The sequence below is a fragment of the Gopherus evgoodei genome, chromosome 1 (genome assembly GCF_007399415.2).
Source record: "Gopherus evgoodei ecotype Sinaloan lineage chromosome 1, rGopEvg1_v1.p, whole genome shotgun sequence".
Lineage (NCBI taxonomy): Eukaryota > Metazoa > Chordata > Testudines > Testudinidae > Gopherus > Gopherus evgoodei.
The window spans coordinates 343,457,665-343,470,014 of NC_044322.1; the positions used below are offsets into that span (position 1 = coordinate 343,457,665).

Genomic DNA, 12,350 nt, shown 5'->3' on the forward strand with positions numbered 1-12,350 from the left:
GAATATAACGTATTATAGAATTAGGTCATTTTATACCAGTGATTAAAATTAAGCTTCTGACTTGCTAAGGAGTAACAAAATCAGAAATTTCAAATTTTTAAAGTACAGTAATTTCTCACTTAAAGTCGTCCTGGTTAACGTTATTGTGTTGTTACGTTGCTGATCAATTAGAGAACATGCTCGTTTAAAGTTGCGCAGTGCTCCCTTAAAACATTGTTTGGCAGCCGCCTGTTTTGTCCACTGCTTGCAGAAACAGCAGCCCGTTGGAGGTAATTGATGAGGGTTTGGAACTAGAGTGGACCGGTGGCAGCCCCCCCTCAGTTCCCCTAAGTTCCCTGTGTGGCAGCTGCCCAGCAGGCTATCAATTGCTGGGTAGTTCCCTCCCCACACTGCCATGTGCTGCTCCTGCCCTCTGCCTTAGAGCTGCTCCCAGGAACCTCCTGCTTGCTGTGGCAGAGGGGGAGGGATGCTAATGTCAGCGTGTCCTTCTTGCCGCCTGCTCCTTTACCCCATCTCCACAGAGCTGGGCGGGAACACGACTGGGCTCAAGATGGAGGGAGCTTGCGTACAGCAGCTTCTGTCTCAACTTGCTGATCTACTTAAAAAGGCAGTGTACTTAGAGTGGGGTCAGTGTACTTAAAGGGGCAATGCATGTGTTTCTCTCTCTCTCTCTCTCTCTCTCACACACACACACACACACACACACACACACACACACACACACACACACACACACACACACACACACACACACACACACACACACACACACACACACACACACACGGTGTGTGTCTCAGTCTCTCTCTGCCATGCTGTCTCTTCTCCCTCCATTCATGCTGTCTTGTAGAGTGTGCGGCTATGTTAACAACATGTTAATCCTGGAGGGCTCAGCCAGTGCTAGTTCATCATTTAGCAGTAAAGCATTCTCTGGGAAATATCCCACCCTCTTCCACCCTTTGGCTTCACCACCTCAACCAAGCTTCACAATTGTCATTGCTGTGTACAATATTAAATTGTTTGTTTAAAACTTATTCTATTGATCGATCAATCGTCTTTTGTCTGGTGACAAGAAATGTCCCTAGAACCTAACCGCTCCCCTCTCTCTCTCTCCCTCTCTCTCTCTCTCTCTCTCTCTCTTTTCCCCCGCGTCCCCCCTATGAATTCTTATGGGGAAATTGGATTCACTTAGCATCGTTTTGCTTAAAGTAGCATTTTTCAGGAACATAACTACAACATTAAGCTAGGAGTTACTGTATACTAAAAATTGGCTTTAAGTTACTTTCCTATATCATTTTCCTATATCAACAAAACAAAACAAACCCTACCCAGTCTCAGAATGGAAGCATCTCAACGTAAAATGTCAAACTGTAAATTTAAGTAGTACGTAGTTCTGAGTATATGGACCTGAATGCTGATCTGAAGTGCTGATTTTCAAATTATTTCCAAAGGTCAATTTTTCAACATCTATAAATATACTGCAAAGTATGTTTACTCATTGTTTCTTCTGTGAGGATTTCTTATAGCATCTTAGACTTTCTGCATGTGAAATTTCAAGTGCAATCTGCTCTTATATTTCACTTTGTGGTTTTTAGGTTCATCATGAAGCAAAGAGACCTGCTGATGGGTTGCCATAATGTCAGTGTGTCAGACATTATTGCTTCTACCAAGTCTGTCACACTTTCAGAATTAATCTTAAATATTTGTGTGATCTGCACTACCGGTGAAACCGTTATAAATACCAGTTCTGAAAGAACTGTTGCTCTAAATGACTTTCATAAGATTCACTTACATGGAGGGAATGGGTCAGCTTTCTATAAAAGCAGTAAGGCATGCTGTAGTGGTAACTTTAAAATTGGTCTGACACATTTTAAATCACTATGTTAACAATATATTGTATTGAGTTTTATAGAAAAATAACACTGCTTTGCCCTGTATTTCAGAAAATACCAGAAGAGTTCAATGTATTTAATTTAATACAAGATATGAGGACACAAAGGCATTCTGCAGTGCAGACCAAGGTATATTCTTCTGTAGTGTAGACTTGGACTTTATGTTATGTCCTTTTTTAAAAGGATCTTGTACATTAATCGTAATCTCTAACATGCATACAACAGGAGCAGTATGAACTTGTCCATCGAGCCATAGCACAACTGTTTGAAAAGCAACTAAAGAAATATGAAAGTTGCACAGACTGGAAGATTGCTGATGGAGTGGTATGTTTTTCTTTGACATGGGTTTTCAATTAAAATTATAGCTTTTACCAGCAGTTTTAAGTTTTACTGTGCATTCAGTCATTGATCTTGTTTGTCTTAAATATTTTTGTGGTGACTGTGGACAGTTGGGCTGTGTATATGTCTCTCAGCAGTTAACTTGTGCTCTGCCTGCTCTGGCAAATTGATTTTGGAAGCAAAAAAGCCACTTATGTATGCTAGACATTTAAAAGGAATTTTTTTACTGCTTACCACCAGTGCGACTCCAGCATTACTAGCAAAGGTAGGAGCTCTAGTGTAGACAGGGGACTTTTGGCATTTTAAACAGCCAGTCTGAGAAACTTGCTCTTAGCATGGTTAGATAAATGGGTAAAACTCCAGTGGCCAGTTTACACTAATTATTTCTTTGGCTGCTACTGGTGGTAACATCAGTAGGAAACAAGGCATGGCCTACTAGGAATGAACAGTAAAATGATGTGGTGAATAAAACAGTTAAGGAGCAGGTTAAATTTAAATCAAAGCTTTGTCCAAGAAACTTTAAAGTGCAATAATTTATTCTCTGACTAGTTTAATAATTACAAATAAAGGTGGGAATGGAGTAACGCTTCAGTAATTTTCAAAACTCTTGAATGGACAAACCAACTTTCCATTTCCCCCAAGCCCCTGTATCTATTTATCTATCTTAAAATATGGCAATGTTAAGGGTTTATCATTTAAACCAATTAAATGTGGATATCAGAATGCTGAGTTAGATTATAGCATTTTCTGCGTATCTTAGCAGTTATCACCAGTGTCAAACATTTTTTGCTTGGATATGCTTGTATCATCCAGATGTGGGCCTGGAGAACAAACAAGCCCTGGCCCAGTGAGGAGGGGAAGTCAGGATGGGCAGGACTGGAGAGTGAGCTCACCTCAGGCAGCAGCAGCTCCTGTATCCCACAGGGCTGGGCCGTGATGACAGAGGGGCAAATGGGCCAAACGGGAATGGTGCTGCGACCAATCACACCAGATTTGTTTGTTGGTTTGTTTGTTTAACACCAGTTTCTTCCTAGTACCATTCAGGTCCTCACACCTCCCTGATAACCTCTTAGCCACATTTTGAAAACCTCTTCCCTGATGGAAATATGCCCAAAAATATTTGGCTAATGTGGAGTTCTTAGTTCCCTGATTCCCATCTCAGAAAATTGCCAACTTGGGGACTGACATAGACACTTGAAATGGCAGAGACTCCCCATCTCAGGAAAGGATTCAGAAACTGGAAACATTTGCTCTCTTCCTGAGTTGGTGAGTCTTCCCTAGCTGGCTGTTTATGTCATTTCTGAGCATACCAATGTTATGCCAAGACCTGCTAGTGTGGGTGCAGTTTTCGTTCCTGAAACTTAAAGTAGCAACTCTCAGTTCATACTGTCAACAAGGGAGGACTTGGAAAAGTCCCTTGAGCCACTTATCAGTCAAATCCTCCTCTGGTGAATGAACAGGAACACCACACTCAGAATTTATACACTCACCCTATAAATACATAGCCTTGTAAGCTGGGGAGCTCACACTTTCAGGAGATTGGTCCAGCACAGCTGGCCAGCCAGAAAGAGGATTGCACAACAGTATTTTGGAGTTCAGGCAGTCTTCCTGGTCTTACTTAGCTTGCTGCATGTGTACTTTCACAAATAATCATAAGGTCAGGTAAAACAACTCTAGACAGAGCACCAGAGGGTCATCAGTTTAAGCCTTGTTGAGGGGAGCGCATCAAATCCTGTACATGTTCTGAGCTGGGTTAGCATACAGACGAATTGAGAAGAACTAAAATCCTTACTGGAGAGTGGACTGCTGCACAGTGATGGGGTACACATCAGATACCAGACCTTAGATGGAAAACTGAGGCTTATGTGTTCCCATCTCTTCAATACATTCCCAATGAATAGAAGATGTAGAGAGCAAAGGTTGTATTTGATCCTTATTACTCCAGAGGACTTGGTTCTCAGGTGTCAACATTAAATTATCTTGGAGTTTGGACCTGTTGCATGACAACATCCCAGCCATGTTCAGTCTTAAGGATCTGGCTTTTTAAGGTTGGGCCTTCTTGAAAGTCTCCCCAACATTCTTCCTTCCTGGAAAAAGGACTTGTTGTTCTGTTAACTTACTATTTATATACATATACTTGTATATTATAAAATTTAGTAGCACCTACTTATCAGAGAGTGTGTGTGTTTGTTAGGTGCTGTGCAAATTAATCAGAAGTTATGGTTTCTGACCTTAGAACTTAGTCTAATTGGATAAGATTCAATAAAGTGTTCATAATAAATAGGATGGAATAGCAAGGGATGAGGATAATAGTTCTGAATCACATAAAGTTGTTAATCATGAAAAAAGCAAAGTATATCTCTGCTGTCCCATCTGTCTAGGTCAGTGTTTTCTTGCTGGTGCAGAACCAAACAGGTCTCAAAGCATACTGCAGTTTGAGTTTCTTCAGGAGGGTTTTGAGAAGGTTCTGATAATTTAATGCCCTTTGGGTTCAGGCATTTGTTCTTAGTGTGCTCAACGAGTAGCCAGTATGGGCTCAGCCTCTGCCAATAAGTTTCTTTAAGGCAGTCTTCTGCCTCATCCAGTTAAATCAACAGTCTCTCCCTGTAGCCTGTACCTAGTCTATAACCCTCTGACTCCCTTGAGTCACTAAAATTCATTCTTCTTTACATGTTGTTTTTTGAAGTTTCTTTTCCCATGACCGTTAGGGAGTCAGATTAGAACTGCTTTTCATTTTCCACAAGGATATAGTAATTGTCTTGGTTTTCTCCCAAAGTTGGTCACTTTTTTTTACCTTAACCAGAAGCTCTCCCTCCGTAACCCCTGTCCTAACATGGGGCAGATTGAGATCCTGCAGTATTCCCTAGGGAAGTGGTTTCCAAACTGGGATTTGTGAAATGTTACAGGAGGTTCTCGGGATGGGGGGGGGGAGAGGAGAAATTCCCTAATGGTGGACAGAGCTGTCCCTAGGAACCCCAAGCAGCACAGGACCAGCCACCCAGAGCCCCTGAGCTTCCAAGAATAAGCAGATCAAAGCAAGCATATCTATCATACTGAGGAGACTTAAACTTCAGGACTCCTTATAAGAAGTGAAAAAGGAGGTGGATATTTTCTGCTGTTTTTTAAATTAAATTGGCAGCTAGTATTTGTTTTTAAAATTATTATAAAAAATTTAAGCTTTATTGTAACATGCATTGTTTGCCTGGACTGCTCAAGACCTGAATGCTTGTGTAGTAGGAACAATTTGAGTTGGCTTCTTAAATACCTTCATGCTGTTTCACATCTGATACTCCTTGATGAAGCATAGGAGCCTTGTCTTGTAACAGGCTTATTCAAAGTGATACAAGCTATGAAAGTGAGATCTTGGAAGAGTGTTGCCGTTTTCATAATGTAATAAAAATACTGTAATGATAAAAATTAATAATAGTGTATAATAAGCATGTCATAAAAATAAATTTTATATTTCCAAGATGAATGCTTTTATAATTTATACTTGGGTAAAGGAGAAAATCCCTGGAACTACTAATTCTTAGGATAGTGTTCGTGAGACTTGACATTTTAGTGAAAGGGGTTCACAGGTTGTTAAAGTTTGGGAACCACTGATGTAGGGTGACCAGATGTCCCATTTCTAAAGGGACAGTCCTGTATTTTAGCCCTCCTACAGGTGTCTTGACTTTTTCTTTAAAATGAGCAAATTGTCCTGTATTTCCTGTCTCCCCCGCACCAGTACTGGTGGGTCCTGCTGCTGGCTGGATCCCTGCTTGCTTGCCACCCACCCACCAGCAGTGAGTGGGGGGGCATACAGGGGCTGATGATGGGGGAAGGTGCACAAGGCTGGTGGTGGGGCAAAGATACAATGTGCGGGGCTGGCTGCTCCCTCTGCTGCTGCATCAGTGCAGCCCCCGCTGCATGCCGGTTCTTGGCCAGCAGGGCCTCATCCCATTTCCAGCTGGCACTGGCTGCACGTTGTGGTGGCTGGTGAGTGCGGGCAGGCAATAGGCAGCAGCCTGTTAGGTGTTACCTCTGCTGCCCACCCATCGGTCCTTTACATGCTCCCTCTGTCACTGTCCTCTCTCTGCTTTGCCCCTTTGCCCACCTGGCCCCAGTGCTCCTCTGTACCTCCCCCAGCCTTCCGGTGGGGTGCATTCCACTCCCAGTGCTATGGGGAGAACCAGCCCCTGGTCAGAGTGCTCAGCTCACCAACAGCCTGGCTGGCAGGCTTCTTCCTTCCTCACTGTCTCTGGCTGGGCTGGTTCCCTGGGAAAGCCCAAGACCCTCCAGGCTGGGCGCTAGCCAGGAAGAGCCAAGCCCTGCATGTGCCAAAGCCCCACACAGTGCTAGCATGGGGAAGCCTCTGCACCCCTCGGTTAAGCTCTGGAGGCAGGGGGAGGGAAGGAATTCCAGCCAGTTCTGCCCCAAACCTGTAGGCTCCACAGCAGCCCTGGGGCAGGGGCTTAGCACCCTCTTCACCTGTGCCCCACCTACCTCAACCTGGATCCTGCCCCCAGGGCGTGTGGGGCTGCTCTATCTCCTAGGCACCTTCTCTGCTGAGCCACTACTCTGGTCAGGTTTGCAAAAGCTCCTGCAGTCAGGTTCCCTGGGCTTTGATGCACAATGCAGTCTTAGGGTTTAACCCTTCCCAAGGCTGATGGAGTGAGGGGGAAGCCGGTACAAATTACCAGGGCCTGGTGGTCCAGAAAGGGGCCCAGCTTTGTCAGCCCTGTTTAGTTGGTCCGCCCTTACTGGGGGGCCTGAAAAAAAAATTTTTCACTGGGGCCCGAACACGCTCTCAGTGGCCCTGCCCATTCCTGCCCACACTGGAGCTGGAGGTGGCTAGGTTATGTAGTTGGCTAGCAGCGGCCAGGAAGGAGCAAGCTGTTTCCAGCCACACGGCTTGGGGTGTGGAGTGGGGAAGAGATGAGCTCTGCAAAGACGGGGGACCAGATCATCCCTTCCCCTGCCCTGCTCCCCTGCAGCCGGAAGCAGCTCCCGTTCCTTTCCTCCCACACAGTGCCAAAAGGCTGCTGCTGGCCATATTCTGATGTGAATCCTGGCAGAAATCTGGGGAGGGGAGGAAAGTGACCCTGCGTGCCCTCCACGTGTTGCCTCAGCAAGAGATGGTGCCAGGTACCAGGAGAGACAGGTCAGTCCTGGGTGCCCAGCCAGGCATGAAGGGCAGGGAGGGTCAGGTAGATTGGTCACCCCCTGCCGAATGTGAGTGTGTGAAGGGGGTAAGGGGGTGTGTCTCACCCCTCCCCATGTGAACCCTAAAGCCTTAAAGATAAGAAGGTAAATAAGAAATATTATGTAGTTGGATTCTCTTTTTTAAACAGGGAACTCAGTCAACTTGATGTTAATTTGAATGTTTGTACTGCATAGTTCTGTAAATATTCCCCACCTTCTTTCCCAGTCTACTTTTTGTCATATCTGCCTGATCATAGCTGGCCCTTCTTGGGACGATCTTGGATCTGCACTATTTGTGGAAACAATCTTGAAAAATAAATTTCATATCTTACACTTATTTTCCAGCACAGTACATCCATTCAATCATGTACCACCTGTTATAGTGTAGGAAAAAGGGTAGGATAAGATGACCATTTTTAGAATACATTACTTGGGGATCCAGTACCCTAGCAAGGATGGGTTTGGGGTGTTATGAGTGTCTACTGCTGGAGTGACATCTTAAGGAGAAACAACCCAGTCTGCTCTAGCTATGTCTAAGGAAAACTGGCAGGTAATAGAAGTTTGTTCCTTTTTTAAAAATGTTTTTACTAGGTTATTGTCTTGCAATATGGGCTTTGAGCTGTTTTGGTTTGGGATCATTGTTCTTAACTGTACCTAAATTGTCTCTTAATATAAAAGTACCTGCAGTCAAGGATAGGTACTTCTGGTGTGTCAGTATATTCCTGGGCAGATTTGAGATGCGTCAGATGAAACTGGGAGGATACTGAGCAGTGTCGTGGAAACAATGTTCTCAGCATCTAATGGAAATTCTCCTTTTACCTCTTGTAGTCCTAGCAGCTGGAATATAGAAATGCAAGGCAGCCGTAGAGGTTTCTTGCCTTCTCATACACAGGGGTCACTGTAATATTTGTATGTTGTGTGAATGTGCATAGAAGCAGGAGACATGTAAGCAAAAGAGTGAGTGAATGTTCTGATGTTTAGTCAATTGGGCTAAATTCCTTGATTCATTACATTCGGATTGTGAGATGAGTTACTGTCTGAGAATCATGCTGACATAGCAATAAGAAATTTGTGTCTGTGGATAATTCTGAATCTACCAGTTCAGCCAGGGAAATGAATAGTCATCTTAGAATATTTAAATGAGATTTTAGGGAAGACAGCCTGATAAACATACAGTATAGAAGAAAAGCTCTAATTGTATTACAAAAACTTTTGTGCCAGCCAAGTGTCACTCTTTCACCTGCTAAGGATATGGCATTCCATTCATTTTGAATGCCAGTACTTAAAGGATCTGATTAAACTGAAGACTCCTAGATTTATTTATATTACAGTTGCATCTGTAACACATTCGGGGTACTGCACACATAGATAGGGTCTAAGTCTTCCTAATTAAGAGCTGTTGAATAGAAATTACATTTATCTGAATAAAATTGTGCCTACTTTTAACATCTAAGATTACTATTACTAAGAGGACATTTTTTCCCCCCATAGTTCACTTTTTCACTAGACAAGACTGTTTTATTGGACAGTTGCACTTTCTGTCACATGCACTGCTCGACAGTAGCATATGTGCATGCCCTTCCTAGGCTATGGAAAAATGTTAACCAGAAACATGAGCAGTAAAATTAAACTGGAAATGGCAGCAGGGAGGTGTGAAGTGTGCTGGTATTTTTTTTTTATATTAAAATACTCTCTGGGAGTCTTTTTCATAAGCCCCTATCAGAATTAATATATTTTCAAAAATGAAAACATTGTTTTTTGAGTTGAAATCCTGTTGCAGCCGTTGGTTCAGTGTTTTCTTTTCTTTGGGATCTTAAATATCACGTCAATATAGTGTCATCGATCTGTTCAACAGAATCAGCCGGGCTGGCCAGCTTCTTCAGAGAGCTCCTGCAGCTCTCATGCAGCAGCTCCCTGCAGCAGGGTGGTGAGAAAAAAGGGGTGGGGGGCAGACCTATATATGTTCGATGTTACTTGGGAGCTACCAGCACCACTCTGCTGGAAAGACTCTTCATAAATCCTTCATTAGTCCTGCTATGAGTGCAAGGGACTGGACTAGATCAGTGGTTTTCAAACTGCAGGTCGTGACCTAGTACTGGATTGTGGAATGTAAGGCACTGGGTTGTGGCGGTGGTGCTGCCCAGCTAAAGAGGCTAGTCCCTACCTATTCTGACACCGCGCTGTGCACCTGCCAGCAGATGGGAGAGCTGTGGGGCTCTGCACACTGCCCTCACCCTGAGTACTGGCTTCACACTCCCATTGGCTGGTTCCTGGCCAATGGAAGCCAAGCGGGACGGTGCCTGGGGGCAAGAGCCATGCGGAGCCACTGGCATGCCTCCACCTAGAAGCCGGACCTGCTGCTGGCCACTTCCAGGGTACAGCGTGGTCCACGGTGCCGGGACAGGCAGGAAGCCTACCTTAACACCCTTGCTGCACTGCTCACCGGGAGCCGCCCGAGGTAAGCCTGTGCCCCAATCCCCTGCCCCAGCTTTTAGCCCCCAGAAACCCTTCCTGCACCCCGAACTCCTCATCCCTGGCCCCAGCCCAGAGCCTGCACCCCTAACCCAGAGCCCTGACCCCCTCCTGCACCCCAGCCCAGAGCCCCCTCCCACACTCTGAGCCCCTCATTCCCGACCTCCACCCTGCAGCCCTCACCCCCACACCCCAGCCCTGAGCCCCTCCCACACCCCAAACCTCTCATCCCCAGCTCCGTTGGGTCACGGGCATCAACAATTTTCTTCAACTGGGTCGCCAGAAAAAAAGTTTGAAAACCACTGGACTAGATGAACTCTCAAGGTCCCTTCCAGTCCTATGATTTTATGATAAACAGAAGGTGAATACATTTTTTAATATATATGCATGTACTTTTGAATGTTCAATTAGAAACTTGATTTATTTTAAATTCAGTCAATTTTTGAAAATCCATTTCACAGTGTCCTTTTTACTTTTTTCTTTTTTTTTTCTTTTTAAGAGTAATGTGCATTAAAAATGTTTAAAGGTATAACTCAATGAGACCCAGTGTCCGTAGGGCAGCCCTCACTGGAAATGCAAAGGTCAGGGCAGGATGTGAAAGGGAGAGCAGATACTTCCAAAACTGGGTGGTTAACACTGAAGTTAAACTCTTCAGCCAGTCACAAACTGTGCTCCTGATCCCCCACGCTGGTTATCAAGAAGCTAAAAAGGAAACCACACAGCCCCCTTTATGTATTCCCATTCTCTGGCTCCCAATCAGCATATAGGTCCAGTGCAGTGAGAAGTTATTTAAAAAGCTCTGCTCACATATACAAAATGTTCTTCTGCACCCCAAAGGTCCAGCCATGTTGCCAGGTGGGTGTTAGGTTGGATATTACCCAAAATATCATGCTGCCAGCCAATCCTTTAGTGTCTAGAACTAAAGGTTTATGTTAAAATAAAAATAAGAGGTTTGTTAAATGGTAAAGCAATCAAATACATACAGACTTCAAAGTCCATATTTCAGGTACTTAGCAGTATTGGTGAGTTTGTTGTCTTGGCTTGAAAGTCCTTCTGAAACACATCCATAGCTTCGATGGGTCATTCATTCAGTCCTTTTGTTCAGAGCCTCAGTTTGTAGAAAACTGAGGTAAGAAGCAGGATTGAAGACAAAATGTTCCTTTTGCCATGTGGCTTGTACTTCCTGTGTCCCAAACACAAGCTTCACAGTACCTGGGCATGGAAAAGCCTTAAAGTTCTGCCCACAGGCATGCCCCTGCAAATCCTGTTGAGTCATAAGGTATGTCCCCTGACTCCTTTCAATGGTGACCTTGATGGGCCATCAAACAGGCTAGGCGGTGGTGATGCCAGTCTGCATGGGAGTGTCACCCAGAAACATAGCAGAAGTTTTAAAATACAGATATACCATACATATCAGTAACTCATAACACAAAGGTGTGATTCAAACACATAAACAAGATTATCATACTTGGCAATTTATAACATTTTCACATGGCATATCTGGTCAGATTTCTTGCAATTTTAGAGTATTGGTATCAGCAATATTATAAAGTGTCCCATATTTCATGGGACTTAATCCTTTGTCATGTTTTATCAACATTAGCCACTAGTGCAAGGTCTGTTCTACTAAGTAGATTGGTTCCTGTGTCATAACATGATCCTACCATTTCCTCTTTGGGTTTCTCTTGCATGTCTTCCTGTGAAAATTATATAATACAATTATGTAATAACTTACATGTTCAAAGTGCTATAGAATCTTAAACTATGTGTTGTTGAGTCCTCAGTACCTGATACTGCACTTCTTTAATGTTTGGCAAGTCTCAGTAAGAGGCCTCACCTCTGGAATTTTCTTCTTCTCTTTGGACAGATATAATTTTTTGACACGTGGGGTACTGTGTACAGTTTATTGCTCTTCAGAGGCTTTACCTTAGTGGTTATATTGGTATCTTTTTGTTTCTTTTTTAACCTTTTGGTTTAAAAGATAAATTGCTACTTAAGGGAAGCATGTCAAACTTGTAAGATGTTCTGTGGCTCCTGTTGTGCTTTATGAGTATAAAAGGAATGTCTGTTACTTACAACAGGGTCCATGAAAGAGTGACTACTGGGAAAGACTGAATAAACTCAGTAATCCTTAACAAACACCTGCAGCTTCTGACTCAAACTATATATTTGAACTGTTGGGTTCAAAAGAAACTTGTGTTTTGTATTCATGGTCAGGAAGCTTTAAATTGTTTACTTGTAATGCAGTGCTCCTGGGAATTCTTGCTGTAAAATCGTGAAACTCTGCTGCTTGAGCTAAAAGACACAAGTTTGCTAGCTTAAAGCCAGGAGCACATTCATAGACTTCTGTGGTACAGACACTGAGGAGGAGCAGAGAACCACACTGTAAGTGTGGGTTACAGCTGAATTACGAAGAGGACTTACAAAATAAGGTAGAGGTTCTGTGGAAATAGTATGTCATCA

At 43.7% G+C, this 12,350-nt stretch overlaps 1 protein-coding gene across 3 annotated transcripts in view; it reads left to right on the forward strand.

Moving 5' to 3' along the window:
* PTPN12 (protein tyrosine phosphatase non-receptor type 12) overlaps nucleotides 1-12,350 on the forward strand; it is a 166,057-nt gene that overhangs the window by 103,079 nt on the left and 50,628 nt on the right. For all 3 annotated transcript variants that reach the window (XM_030557090.1, XM_030557178.1, XM_030556997.1), the window contains 2 exons: nucleotides 1,944-2,021; nucleotides 2,118-2,216. In XM_030557090.1, coding sequence (XP_030412950.1) covers nucleotides 1,944-2,021; nucleotides 2,118-2,216 — 177 coding nt within the window. The remainder of the gene's footprint in view (nucleotides 1-1,943; nucleotides 2,022-2,117; nucleotides 2,217-12,350) is intronic.